The sequence below is a fragment of the Phascolarctos cinereus genome, unplaced genomic scaffold (assembly GCF_003287225.1).
Source record: "Phascolarctos cinereus isolate Bilbo 61053 unplaced genomic scaffold, phaCin_HiC Scaffold_7;HRSCAF=346, whole genome shotgun sequence".
NCBI classification, from domain to species: Eukaryota; Metazoa; Chordata; class Mammalia; order Diprotodontia; family Phascolarctidae; genus Phascolarctos; species Phascolarctos cinereus.
In genome coordinates, this window is record NW_027556180.1 from 188,736,872 (window position 1) to 188,752,788 (window position 15,917).

The following is a 15,917-nucleotide window of genomic DNA, read 5'->3' on the forward strand; positions in this document are numbered from 1 at the left end:
AATCTTTATACTAAGTGAACCTTTGTTATGGCTTTGGGCAACTCACAAAATTTCCATGTTTATAGTACTTCATTTGTAAAATGAAGTTAATTTTAATCTATACTTCTGGGATGAAAAAGAAAAGTGTTTCCTTTCATAAAAATGTCACAATTTAACATTTCTCTCTTTTTTTTTAAACTGCAAAAGACATTTGATTTAATCAGAAGATTAAAGTGGATTTAACAAGGTAAAATAAATGTCTGGATTTTGTTTCATTTTCTTGTACTCTGTGAAAAAATCTATGTATAAAATATATGTTACACAAATATACGTACCTATTGAAAAGCATAGTGCATATATACATACATATAGATAGATAGATAGTAGATAGATAGATAGATAGATTTAATGAGAAAACATTTATTAAATGTTGCCTATATTTGAAATAGTATGTAGGATGTTTACAAATATTAAATAAGACATGACCCCAACATCAAGGAGGTTTTATTACATATCAGGAAAATTGCTTACTAAACCAACATATCTTAATTTGTAATTCAAATTCAAAATATTTGTTAAGTCTAAGATTTTAATAAGGAAATGGCATATAATAATTTATGATACAAACATAAAAATAATAGCAATAGTGCTTAGAATCCTTACAGATGTCAGATATTAAATGTGCCTCAAATTTGAAATTAACCACCATTGGTATGAAGATATGGAAAAAGAAGAATTACAAGCTCAAAATCTATCAGCAACTTCTATTTTGGATAATAATAGATAAATAGATACTAATAGATATCTAATATCTATAATAATAATAATAATAGATAATTATCTATATAGACCTTTAAGGTTTGCAAAAACTTTACATTTATTAATTCATTGGAGACTCACAGTAACACTGTGAAGCTGGTGTTATTACATATCAGACTTACAAAAGATAGAGAGCAGAGTGAGGTATAAAATGGGCAATTTTGATTACTTTAAAAAGGTTTTCTATAAATACAGCAAATGTAGTCAAGATTAGAAGGAAAGCATAAAATTGGGGGGGGAAATTTTACAGACAATTTCTCAGATAAAGATCTCATGTCTTAAATACATAAAGAACTTCATCAAATCTCTAAGAATACGTGTCATTCCCCAACTGATAAATGGTCAAAGGACATAAATAGGCAGTTTTCCAGTAAAGAAATCAGAACAGTTTATACTCATATGAAAAAATGCTCTAGATCATTATTGATTAGAGAAATGCAAATTAAAAAAACCTTGAGAGATCATTCTACACCTCCCAGATTGGCCAAAATGATGAAGGGGAAAGCAAAAAATGTTAGTGGGGAAGCATAAAAATCGGGACACTAATTGGTGTTGGTGGAATTGTGAACTGATCCAATCATTTTGTAAAGCAATATGGAATTACACCCAAAGAGTTATTAAACTGCATATATACTTTGATCCTGCAATACCACTAGTAGGTGTACTTCCAAAAATAATTAGGGAAAAAGGAAAAGAACTGATGATATGTTCTAAAGTATCTACAGCAGCTCACTTTGTGGTAGCAAGAAACTGGAAACTGCAGGGATGCTCACCAACTGGGGAATGGTTGAACAAGTTGTGGTACATGATTGTAACGGAACACTACCTTGCTATAAGAAATAATATACTTGATAATCTTAGAAAAACATGGATAGACTTGCATAAAATAATGAAGAGTGAACTTGCATACAGTAATAGCAATACTGAACAATTCTGAATAACTAAATCATTTTGACTATTACAAATACCCAAATTAACTACAAAGGACATATAGAGGAAAACGCTATCTGCATCCAGAGAAACAACTGATAAATAAACGTACAGAATGATTTTACACATATATACATATTTGTGTCTAATGACAGCCATCTCTTGGGCAGGACAGGGGGAGACAAAGAAGAAAAAAAAGTAAAAAGAAAAGGAAGAAAGTTACATGGTAACTTTATTACATATTTAAAAGGAGTAGCAAGTTGTACACAACAGATTTGCAGTTTCATGTGCAAGCATGTTCTTTCATGCTAGCTTTATTCCATAAATTAAAAATTAAATGAATGTAGGGGCACCTAGATGGCGCAGTGGATAGAGCACCCGTCCTGGACTCAGGAGCTCTGAGTTCAAATTCAGCCTCAGACACACGATACTCCCTAGCTGTGTGATCCTGGGCAGGTCACTTAACCCCAGTTGCCTCACCAAAAAAAAAAAAAATTTAATGAATGAATGAAGAATGAATGAATGAAAAGACTAGGCTAGCAATGTGTGAGCTCACAGGTTCTACCATGCAGAAAAAATAGTACAGTGTTTTCAAAAGATAATCTGCTTTCCAAGGCCCAGCTTCAATATGCTACTTCATGATGAATTCTTTGGCGATGGTAAAACAAAGCACAACACAAAATGGCCCTCAGCTATTTCTGTTTCCATAGTCACGCTGGCAAAGTAGTGGAAAAGGGGAGAGAAAGCAGAAAGAATCACCAAGTTTTAAGATTGTCTATACACTTTTCCATAGCTACTGATATTCTAAATGTGAAAGACTTGTCCAAATGTCAATAAGTTATCATACTACAGAAGAAACTGAATCATGTCAATCTTGACATTTTCACTGTAAATGAAAGCACAAGACAAAAGGAAGTTTAAGTAAATTGAAAGACAGCTGTCAGTTCTCCTTAGAGAGACAAATAAGAGTTGTCAGAGTTGATCTTATAATGTGTCCAAAATATAAAAAACAATATTTCATGGGACATTTACTCATTTTGTATTGTAAGACTCATAATGAGTACTTTGAAAAAGATCACGATGAAAAGAATTGTTGTCAAAGATACTCCTCTGTGCAGGGGATTATGACATAGAGAAATTGTATGGGGAACTCATTAAGTTCCTCAAAATTAAATACACCATTTATTCTTAGTGGCTTTAATATAAAGATGCAGCAATGCATACCTACATGCATTCATGTATATGCACATATATACGTATACACAAACATGTGTGAGTGTGTAAAGATGCAAGATAAGAAACTACACAGAAACCATGAGAGTGTGTGTGTGCGTGTGTGCGTGCATGTATGTGTGCGTGTAAAACACAAATGTTTTTAGAAAAGAATCAAACAGCAATGGACAGGATACACATCAAATAACATTACAAAAACAAAATTGACTATATTTGTACAGACGGAAAATTATTCCGCAAGTCATTCTTTACATATAAAGCTATCAGTGTACAGTGAGACCACTACTTTGTTAATGCAAAGACTAAAATTAGTACGAATCCAAAAGAAATCATAAAAATGAGGAAATAATAACACATTAAATTCAAACAAATCCAACCTGACCTACATAAACAAATTGCAGATTTTTAGTTGTATATGGATAGAACATGGATACCAATTACAATTAGTTCATCTACAGTAGTAGATTACTAAATACAACTAATTATTTCATAACCAATGTAAATCAGTGGCCATAACTTATTGGTGAGTACCTCACACAGGCCTCTATATCTAGCTAGCCCCAGCCACAATTCAATTTATATTCCAAGAACCATCCCTTCCCCTGCTCTATCTCTCTTCCAGATATAGAATCATAATCAAACAAATGTTCCCACTGCTATGGGAAAGTGTGTGTGAGTCTACTTTACTGTGGGTTCATGCACAATTTCTGTGACTTTTCAAACCAAAATGTTCCTCTTTGGCTAACACTCCCCTATATATGTTATCTTTCACATTAGAATATATGCTACGTAAAGGCAGGGATTATCTCAGTTCTAGGACTTAGCACAGTCCTTGGCACGTAGTAAGAACTCAATAAATATTTTCCCCATTCCATCAATATTAATTCATTTATTCATTGATTCATATGAAGGAGGCCAAAAACAAAAACAAAACAAAAAAACCACCAAAAATCCAAAACATAAAGAGTACCTTAGCAACAAACATTTGACTTACTTGCAAAATTGAGAGATAGAAGTAGATAAGCTGTACAGCAGATGGAGTGTTGGACTTGGAGTCAGGAAGACCAATTTCAAACACTGACCCAAACTAAAATTTTCCTGCCTAAGATGCTTACTAGTTGTGTGACCTTAGGCAAGTTATCAACCTCCATTTGCCTAAGTTTCATCATCTGTAAAATAGAGGAAATAATAGCACTTACCTCCAAGGGCTGTTGAGGATAAAATGAAATTATATTTGTAAATCCCTTTTCAAACCTTAAAGTGGAGGAAAGTGAAAGATTATGAGCAGCACTGCTTCATAAAAGAGAAACGGTAGAGAATAAAATCAGTTTAAAGAAAGTTAAGGCAAGAAACCCAAATAAGCAAAATGATGCCAAGAGAAACTGCAACTGATGGAGGATTAGACAAGGAGTCTTTTGGATGGCCCCATTTTATAACTCTTTTAGCATTAAATTTACTAATTCCAGGAAGTTCAAAAAATAACCCTCATTTTAAAAATACATGGTCAGCCTTGATAACAAGTATACCAATGACTACTTGGCTGGGATTGGCTCAGGAAATAATAAACTTAATAAAAGAGTTCTATGAGTCACCATTGTTTCCCAAACTTGATGAGACCCCATTTCACCCAAGATACTCCACTGGGCTCCTGGACATGTGCATTATTGTGGCAGTGAGAGATCTAGAAAGTGTGAGGAATAAGTGCAGACACATATTTTAGGAGTCTGGCTTAAAATGGAAGTAGACACAGAGGATAAAAATTTGAGAGGATAGTAGGTTCAAGCAAACTATTTTTTAGTGTGTGTGTGTTTTTTAAATGATAGGAGACCTGGGTTTATTTGTAGGCAGCAAAGAAGCAGTTACTAGATTGGAAGAGATTAAAGAGAAAGAGGGAGTGACTGTGGAGGCAATCTACAAAAGAGATGAAAGTAGTTGAGATCAAAAACCCAAGTGTAAGGTTGTCCTTGACTAAGAAAAAAGCCTGCACTTTAATAAAGACTGGAACGCAGAGGTATGGAATCAAGGGATTTGGAGATAGAAGACAGAGGAGAAGGAACTCACAGTTTCTCTTTCCTCAGTAAAGTATAAGTCCTCTCCTGAAAGGGATGGAGGATGGTATAATATGGGAAGTTTGAGGCAAAAAGGTTTCAAAGAGTTGCTATAGAGAAAGTACAAGAGAATTAATTACTGAAGAAGAGAAAGATCAGTTTTTATAGTTAAGGTCCAGGATAAAAAGATAAGGGGAAAAAAGGTTAAGTGAAACTAACACATAAACCAAATCTGACATGCAGGATTCCATATGCATAGCCCCAACCTTTGCAATGAAGTAATGTGCATTTGACAAACAATTACGTTTTTAAATAATTAAAAGACTGTGACAATATATTAACTCATCAGTGAAATGTTTTTTTTTTGGGGGGGGGGTTAGGCAATGGGGTTAAGTGACTTGCCCAGGGTTACACAGCTAGTTGGTGTTATGTATCTGAGGCCGGATTTGAACTTAGGTCCTCCTGAATCCAGGGCCGGTGCTCTATCCACTGCGCCACCTAGCTGCCCCAAAAAGATATTTTTTTAGCACCGACCATATGGTAGGCACATTAATTAATGTACCAAATTTAAGCAAATCTGATATATGGGGAAAAAAAGTTTCACCTAGTTTTTTTTTTAAGGCTTTATTGCTATCTATTATCACAGGAAAAAAATGCTCTAAATCACTATTAGAGAAATGCAAATTAAAACAACTCTGAGGTCCTACTTCACACCTATCAGACTGACTGATATGACAAAAATGAAAAATGACAAATGTTGGAGGAGATGTGGGAAAACTAGAACACTAATTCACTGATGATGCAGTTGTGAACTGATACAACCAGGAGTTGTGAATTATTCTGGAAAGCATCTTGGAAGTTGCTATAAACTGTGCATACTCTTTGATCTAGCAATACCACTGCTAAGTCTATATCCTAAAGACATCAAAAAAAGGGGTTGGGGGAGGACTTATTTGTACGGAAGTATTTTTAGCAGCTCTTTTTCGTGGAGGCTAATAACTGGAAATTGGAGGGATGCCCATCGGTTGGGGAATATCTGAACAAATTGTGGTATATGATTATAATGGAATACTATTGTGGTATAAGAAATAACAAGCAGGATGATTTCAGAAAAAACTGGAAAGAATTACATGAACTGTTACAAAGTGAAGTCAGCAGAACCAGGACAACACTGTACACAGTAACAGTAATATTGTACATTGAAGAATTGGAAACGACTTAGCTCTTCTCACCAATACAATGATCTAAGACAATCCCAAAGGACTAATGATGAAGCATTCTCCTCCAGAGAAAGAACTGATATTATCTGAATACAGAATGAAACATGCTATTTTTCTCTTTCTTTCTTTCATTCTTTTTATTTAAGTCTTCTTGTACAAAATGACTAATATGAAAATGTTTTACATGGCTACACATATATAACCTATATCTGATTGCCTGGGGTAAGAGGAGGGTAGAAGGGATTGAATTTGGAACTCAAAATTAAAAAAAAAAAGTTACAAAAAATTGTCTTGACATATAATTGGGGAAAAAAATAAAATACTGTATTTTTTTAAAAGGCTCTGAGATTATTTTAAGTAGCAAATTTCTATAGCATAATTTTTAATTATGGACTTATATACACTTTTAAAGTGTATTTATAAATCTATTACAGAAGACAAGATATCCCTCATCTACAGATCACAAATAACATCTTTATATAAGTATAAAAGAAAATGTAATATATAATTCTGTAAAATTATTTATAAAATAACTTTAATTAAAGACAAGATTTCTCCAAAGAAGATACATACCTGGAATAGGCAAAAAGCCTACTATCCCAGAGATCATGATTTCCTCTAGGACCAGAATGAAAATAACAGGAATCAGTTCCATCAAACTTGTTTAGACCATCTTCTGAATTTTTTGATGCATGACTATGAACTGCATCCAAGAGAACTATAATTCCCATTGAGTGAGCAGTATCAACCAGTTCTTTCAATTCATCAGGGGTCCCATAACGGCTAAATGTAATGAAAGAAATACAATTAAGACATATTTTAAGAGGCAGTTTGTCATATTGGATAGAAAGCTAGACTCAGAGTCAGAAAGACTTGGGATCAAGTCCCACCTCTAAAATACACTGACTGTATGACTTTGGAAAAGTCACTTAACTTCTCTAGGCATTTCTTTAAGACTATAAGCTGCAAAGAGGGTGCATTAGTAGAAAAAGCTCCACACCTAGGAATTTCTTTAACTGTAAAAATGAAATCACTGGTCTGGTCAACAGAAAATAAAACATTTTAGGTAATATGCCAAAAAATATTTATTGTACGTTGTGGGTATATAAAGGTAACATAAGAAAAAGTATCTGTTAAGAAGTTTATAATCTTGTTCCTAAGTTCAAAACAGGTTTAAAATGTTTATTTCAAAGAAAATTTGGGTTCTCAAATTACTGACTATAAAATGTGCAGAAATAAAATATTTATATGTTGAATAATAACACCTACTGCATATGCAGGAAAAATATGTAGTATTCAAAGCTTTGGTATTAGAGAATGTTTCAATATAGCAACATATTTATAAAACATATTGACAGATTTTGCAAATTTTCACTTACCAGACCTCCAACATTATTAAAAAGTAACTGGTTCTCTCTAATAATAGACAATGTTTCAACTGAATCTACTCTATGAATGTGGCTTTACTACACAATATCTTTGAGTTCTTACTTACCCTGACATACTATGCAAGGTCTCTCTAAAGTCCTTTCCAACTCTAGCTCTATAGTCTTAGGAAGTTACATAACATGACTGCTATCCTTTTTCTAGTAAAAAGGGTAGTAGTAGGAGTCTCCATCTGTATTTTGAAAGGGCTTTCATAACAGGTGTTTCAGCTTTTGGAAGCTCTTTTAAAGGTCATTCTGCAATCAAATAATTATCCAGAGGGATGATGTAATAAAAGAACATTGGAAAGGGTATGAGAAGGCTTAGATTTGAGTGTCAACTATATCACTAATTAAATGTTACTAACTCGAGCACTAACATGCTCTGGGGTATATTACTTGCCTTTTTTTTTTTTTACAGAACTAAGCTTTCTGTTCTATAAAATAAAGGTGTTGAACTGAGTGATCTTAAAAGGGACTTGCTGATCTTATATTCTGTATATAATATCACTATGTCTCAGAACTTCCTATACAAGTTAGATGTTCTCTAGATTTATTACTGATAAATTAAGAGGAATTATATGTCTACCAAACTTTTTTTTTAATTAAGTCCCTCTGCAAAGATTCAACTACATATTCCCCACTATAAATTAAATTTAACAGCATTATTTCAAATCTCTGCTTTGGTGCTTCTATATAGGAGAGAACTAGTCTCTTATATTTTTTACTTTTATTCTGAATATGTTTAAGTATGTAGTTTAGCTTTACTGTTCTAACTTTCCTATTATGTTAGTTTGACATTTTACTTCCTATGCTCAGGAAAAGTTACAAACTCATATTTGGTGAATAAATCTATCTATAAATTATTGGTATTTTTAAAAAATATAGGAAGTGACACAATGGAGACAGAATGATTCAGTGAAATGCACACTGGCTCAAGAGTTGGATGACCTGGGTTCAAATCCTACTTCTGATGTTACTTCCTATATGATTTTGGGAAATTCATGTAACTTCTCTAGGCCTCAGTTTTCTCATCTGTAATATAAAGTGATTGAACTAGATGGGCTCTGAGATGCCTCTTAGCTCAAAATCTATGATACTACAGGCAAGCCAAGTCTGGAAAGACTGTAGATTGATTCTAAGTGGTTGACCTAGTTGGACAACAGCATATTGACAGAGAGAGAGAGAAAGAGAGAGAGAGAGAGAAGAGAGAGAGAGAGAGAGAGAGAGAGAGAGAGAGAGTGTGTGTGTGTGTGTGTGTGTGTGTGTGTGTGTGTGTGTGTGTGAGGTATAAAGAAAATATTGTGTTTGTTTGTTTACCAGACCTATAACTTTATTGATATACAATTCCGGGTAAGAAAACTTCCTCTACTAATGCTGATGTATACATTTTCTTTGCAACTTATTCTTAATCAGTTGCCTGTATACTCAAGGGCAATCAGGACAATCACGTGAACTTTACAAATGTTATCAGTAGGGGGCAGAAAAACTCCTTGTACTTATAAATACACTAATCAGAAGTAATCCAGGTAAAAGTGCATACTAGGCTGCTTAGCAGATGTAATAATCATTCTCATGCTATACCATTTCCATTCCCCACCCCTTTCCTTAGGGTCAACAGGCCTAGTCAAATTATCATACTTACCTACCTCTACAACTAAATATACCTAGGTGTCTATTTAATCACTATTGCTTTTTAAAAAGGTATTGCAAGGATGTTTTGCTTCACATAAATGTTCTCTAGCCAGCGATCATGACTTTTCTGCAAATTCTGCTGAGTTTTTTTTTTCGAAGACTATTTCACTGTAAAGCTCAGAACAATCACCTAGCTCCTGATCAAATACTTAGAGACTCATCTTCACAGTAGTCTGTCTTGAGGCAAACAAAATTGACTTCAAGACTTCACTAATAATAGTGATTACTGAATTTGATGACTCATAGTAATTCACTTGCATTCTTCCTAAGCAAATGAATAACTTAAATTATCACAGGAGCTTCTCAATACTCCCTAAAGGTAAAGTTGCTACTTTATTTTCAAAAGGACACAGGGAACTTCTCAATAGACTGAAGTTTCTCAGATGATGATCTATAGTTATAGAATCAAAATGGTAATGATAGCCTTCACAGAGTCCAAGCTCCTAATCTTGTGTCATGGCACTGTGTCTTGCATAACAGGAGTGGAGATAGGTCTGAGGAAGCCAACTCATGGAAGAAGGTCTGTGTTGTTCCGACTACTTCCAGGGAAATGGGCTCACCTCAGGAAAAAAAAATGTTCCTTTGGAATGAATAGTAAAAGCATACCCTGGATGGTTCCCTGATTTCTCACCCCATGATGACTGAAGGGAAGAAGAGTAGGACTACACCAAAAAGGAGTGACCACTAAGTCAAAGAACAGACCCAATCAATGGACCTAAAAAGGTAGTGACTCAATTAAAATCTCTTTTTTCCTCTGACTCTTCAGGTGATTACATATCTCTGGAAGATTCCAGTAGGAGTGAGCATGGAGTAGACATCACACTGGTAGTGTGGCAACTGCTTCCACATGAGATCTACATGGGCTTCCTTAGGAAAGCTGAACCCGAGCCTATATGCTTCTGGATTCCTTTTCAGCTTTTTGTGTCTTTGCTATCCTGATATGGACATATCTGGCACTGGAGGCAGTGTGGTAAGGTCAAGGACTTCAGATATCTTGGGTCCTCAGAGTGCCAATTAAATTGTAGAAGATACCTCTTCTACATTTACTATAACACTCCTTGGAATAGAAGACAATTACTGACAGTAAAAAAAAGGCCAAGCCTTGCTGAGACTTGTTGGAAGACATAAACCTCAAGGGAACTTTTTTGGACAAAGCACAGCCAAGCTGATATGTAATATGTCTATTCAGCACCCTGCAAGGTACATCATGTCTTAAAGGTATTTTGATTAAGGCAATAAGCATTCCTAAGTGCTTACTATAAAGGAGGCACTGTGCTAAGCACTTGTGGTACGAAAACAGTCTCTCTGTCCTCAAGCAGCATATGTCCTAATGAAAAAGAAAACATACAAACAAATGTATGTTTGCATATCCACATATGTGTGTGTATACATACACACATACCCTGTTATGTGAATACTTCATGTTATGCAGACATATAGGTATATATTATATATATAGGATAAATCGGAGGTAATCCCAGAAGAAAGGTACTAGCATTAAAGGGGACTAGAAAAAGCTTCTTGCAGAAGATTGGATTTGAGTAAGACTTGAAAGATGCCAGGGAAAGCAGACACAAGGAAAGAGAGCATTTCAGGTATGTGAGACAGCAAATAAAAATACATAGAGGAAGGAGATGAAGTGTGTTCTATGTGAGGAACAATAAGATAACAGGAAAAATATTAAGTTTTGGTTCCCCAGGAAAATATAATAGTATTAATATTTATGTTACTGCTCCTTACTATTTCTTTTGCATGGAAGAAACATGTATATTGTATCATCTGATCTGTTATATTCCTTTCTACATGAGCTAAACATAAGTTTTAAGTGTTTCCTCACTGCTTCCACTCCTCATTTCCTCTGCTCCTGATCTGGGGCTGAGCATGTAAAGAGCCAGAAAGAACCAGAAAAAGAACTTAATCCTTTTTTCAGGTCATTAGTCTGCCACAGGTCTGACCCTACTCCATGTGCGGGTCAAGAGCTAAAAGTGGCCCCTTAGTGGAGAGACAGAGAACACAGCTCTCAGTTCTCTGGACTCAACAAAGTTTCAGTTGTTACAATACATATATATTTGAGGAATCTGGAGCCTCAAAAGGCATAGTACCATAGGTTATTGGTGGTAGAACCAGATCTAGAACCCATGTCTTCTGAAACTTATTCCATTCCCCCCCCCTTACATATTAAGCAAATGCACAGACTTCAAGAGGTTACTGCCAACCTCTCTATTATTTTTATCCTGGTTAAAAACTCTTACAAGATATGACCAGATAGTCACATGAGATACATAAACACACACACACACACACACACACACACACACACACACACACACACACACACACGTATTTGTCAAAGCTAAATGCAAATTGTATTCAAAAATTTTAATGGTGAAGTTGGCACATATAAGTGAATTATAATATACAAATATCCTAAATAATAAAAATATTATAAATAGATGCATATTTATAAATATAAAATACAAGAATCAATTTAAATTTTTCTATTTTCTATTTAAATTATGAAGTGGCATGTATATGCTTTCATTTTACCTTGATGCTGCAAAAAAGCTTGTCACTTGATAACCGAAACTGGCATAATATGCATGTTCCATAATGGCCATCAACTGAATGCAATTGTATCCTATTTAAACATAAATTAATTTAAACAAAGTATGGTTAAAAGTAACTAATTTTGTTAAAAATAAAATATACAGGAATGGTATTTTCTTAGTCTTAAGAGAGTTTAATGTTTTACATTGGAATATATGCAAAAATAGTCTAACCTTCATTTAAAAAAATACCACTGATTTAACATTTTAGGCTTGTCTGCCCTTCTTATCAAGAGCAGGAAGGTCAGTTTCTAAAGAGATCTACATCAGACTAGCTATACTAAATGTCTCAGTTTTAACAACCAATAAATGATATGCAAATATAATCTTAATTTGACTTTAGAATATTAACTATGCCAATATGCATCCTGAACTTCAGTTTCACTTTAATATTCACACTGCAGATCATGAAAACTAAATAAGAGTAACTGATTACATATCATGCATCTGGTGCTTTACCAAGATTTTTCATATTTCAAACACACTTATTTCTATCTTTAATAATTATAGTTTCTCACCAAATCCATTTCTTCTTAAGGTAGCTATCACAAAGAATAATCAATAAAGTATTCATTTCTGCTCTGAGTTTATTTTAAAAAGCTAAAGGGGAAAAAAAAAAGGAATGGTGCTTCTTCTTTATCCCAAAATGTTTCTCTGTGATTTTTAAGCAATTAAAATCTAAAGGGGAAAATGTTTTAATAAGAGATCCAGATCTCATTTTTAAAAAAATCTTTCTAAGATAATTATGATATGAGCAAATAAATGCCCCATCAAGAAACTATGTCAATTTTACTTTAACATAATAATGACTAATTAAAAAAAAAACAAAAAACCCCTTCGTATGATTTAGGTACATTTAAAATTTTCCTCAGCTTCCCAAGCAAAGATTTTATCCTATTCAGTTCACAGTTAAATTAGTCACAGTATCAGCACAATATGCTTAAAGATCAAATGAGATCACATTTGTAAAGCACTTAGCACAGCATCAGGCAAAATAGTTGATGCCATATAAAAGAAATGCTCTTTCACTTCTCCCTCCTTTAAACTAGTACAAAGCTTTATTATTATTTTATGTAATTTTATATAATATTTTTGTAAGCAGGTGTATCAGTTTAATTTCTATTTGTCTTATAGCTTCTAATACACATAACTCAATGATATTAGCATTTTATTAGTTATAAATTCACATTAGTAATTGATGATTTATGAATATTAAATAAAGCCTAGAACTTCTTTCAACATTATATATGTTAACGGGTGAACTGTTGTTTTCTTAAATGTATTGTGTAATAGCTACATAAATTATATATTTAGAGCAAAATTTACTGGTTACACACCCTTAACTGTGACTTACCTATGGGTTCGAATATTATTTATCACTATACTGTCAACAGAATATTAGTTTGCAGTACTTTTCCTTATATTTTGCCCAAAGTAAGGGTTTTCACTTAATAAGAAGATGCTGAAATGTTTCAATTAAGATCCATTTGTAAAACACTTTAAAGCAAGGTAATTCTTAAGACTAGAAGGTAATTGACTCATGATTGGAATTCACCCATGGAAGTATATGCATTATTCAAAAGTACTAGCCTAGATAAAAGAAGATTAACTATCACTGAATGTCAAGAAGATAGATTCATTTGAGGAAATCCATAATCAAGGGGTGAAGCATGGTGAAGAACTTTTGGGTAAAAATCAGTAGAGTAAGAAATGTAAGCAATATTGAAGGAGTGTACTGCAGAACACTTGGCAAGAAGGAGATGGACAAAGAGTTCTAGAAATAGGTATTATCTAGAAATAGAGTATAATATGGTAGTGATGGGGAACTATAGTTAAAAGTTCCCTATCTGATTATTACTTACTGGACCTCTCTCTGTCAAAAGCAGAACAGCTAAATTTCTAGAACTGCTTTAAGGATAATTTCATTCTTCAAAAGAAAGAAGGACAGGTGAAGGAAGACAGGTGAGGAAAATTTTGGATCTTCTTCTGTACATACACACATGTGCAGGTGTGTGTGTGCTTGCTTCAATCAAAATCATGAGAAACTTGGTGACCACTCCATAAGTTCAAGATGGGTACAGAGAAGAAATGGATGTGTTTCAAAAGATTCAAAGAAAAAGGGACACACGCTATAGGAGAACAGAAGAAGAAGAAGGAGAACAGAAGAAGGAGAAGGAGAAGGAGGAGAGGAGGAGGAGGAGGAGGAGGAGGAGGAGGAGGAGGAGGAGGAGGAGGAGGAGGAGGAGGAGGAGGAGAAGGAGGAGGAGAAGGAGAAGGAGGAGAAGGAGAAGGAGAAGGAGGAGAAGGAGAAGGAGGAGAAGGAGAAGGAGGAGAAGGAGAAGGAGGAGAGGAGAAGGAGGAGAAGGAGAAGGAGGAGAAGGAGAAGGAGAAGGAGAAGGAGGAGAAGGAGAAGGAGAAGGAGAAGGAGGAGAAGGAGAAGGAGAAGAAGGAGAAGGAGGAGAAGGAGAAGGAGAAGGAGAAGGAGGAGAAGGAGAAGGAGGAGAAGGAGAAGGAGGAGAAGGAGAAGGAGGAGAAGGAGAAGGAGGAGAAGGAGAAGGAGGAGAAGAAGGAGGAGAGAAGAAGGAGGAGGAGAAGAAGGAGGAGGAGAAGAAGGAGGAGAAGAAGGAGGAGAAGAAGGAGAAGAAGAAGAAGAAGTAGTAGTAGTAGTAGTAGTAGTAGTAGTAGTAGTAGTAGTAGTAGTAGTAGTAGTAGTAGTAGTAGTAGTAGTTCTCATGGCAAAAGTCCAAACAATTCCAATTAGGAAGAAAAGGTGGAGTAGGCTAAAGATACTGATATGAATACCTAGGTAATTCATTAAATAAATTACACTTTAAAAAGACATTTACAGGGATAGCTAGGTGGTACAGTGGACAGAGTATAGACCCTGGAGTCAGGAGGACTCAAGTTCAAATCTAGCCTCAGAAGCTTGACACTCACTAGCTGTGTGACCCTGGGCAAATCACTTAACTCCACTGCCTAGCAAAAAAAAAAAAACAAAACAAAACAAACAAAAAAAAAACCAGACCAAAAAAAAAGACATTTACAACATTTACAAAAGATGGAATTGATAACAGGATGCTATAAGAATGGTCAAGAATACAAAACCTCAGAATGAGCTGGCCTAAAAAAGCATGCTGAAGATAACAAAAGTGACTGGTTATAGCTATGATTAGCTAAGTGTAATGAAAAAAGAAGAGATACTGCTATTGTTTGGAGTAACTAGAATAAAGATAATAGATAACAGGAAGAGGCAAAGTTACTCTTATTTTGATTCTGTTCTTCTTACCATACACATGGTCCTTGGAATTGGGCAGTGTAAGTCTAAATAGTTAACAGAAAGGTAAAATCCATGATAAGTGAAATATTACAAGGATGTCTAGGATGTCCTCAATGATATTAAGTAAACAGGCCTGGATAAACAACTAGAAGAACTGATGACTTGTAGAGACATTGTTGGTGATCTTTGAAAAACTGTCGCAAAAGGGACTAAATAAAAGCAAATATCCTGATCTTTTTTAAAAAGTGAAGAAAGTATAGCCTACAAAGTATAAGCTAAATGAATTTGATTTTTGACTCCTTACAAAACCCTAGAATCTTTAAAATTATTGTGAGTATAAGGAAAGGAAATGATCATCACTAAGAACAAAGAAAGGTTTGTACCTGAATAACCTAAAGTGATATTTTAAAAATGATTAGACTTGTAAATTAGGGTAATATCATATTTTGATTTTTGCAAGCATTAGACAAAGTCTGTCCTGATACCATTACTTAAAAAATGGAAAGATATTAACTAGATAAAAGTATAATTAAATGGATTCAGGACTGGTCAAAATAACTATACAGAAAGAGGTATAAATTGTGGAACACTACAACACATGGGAAGTTGTTAACTGAGGGGTACCTAGGAAACTTCTGACTCATAAAAATGTTTTACATTTTTATCAATATTAAAGACACAGATAA

At 34.3% G+C, this 15,917-nt stretch overlaps 1 protein-coding gene across 1 annotated transcript in view; it reads right to left on the minus strand.

Moving 5' to 3' along the window:
* Window positions 1-15,917, minus strand: part of GBE1 (1,4-alpha-glucan branching enzyme 1) — a 279,718-nt gene that overhangs the window by 129,874 nt on the left and 133,927 nt on the right. The window contains 2 exon segments of the mRNA XM_078147433.1: window positions 6,803-7,012; window positions 11,896-11,986. Of these exon segments, the coding sequence (XP_078003559.1) occupies window positions 6,803-7,012; window positions 11,896-11,986 (301 nt within the window).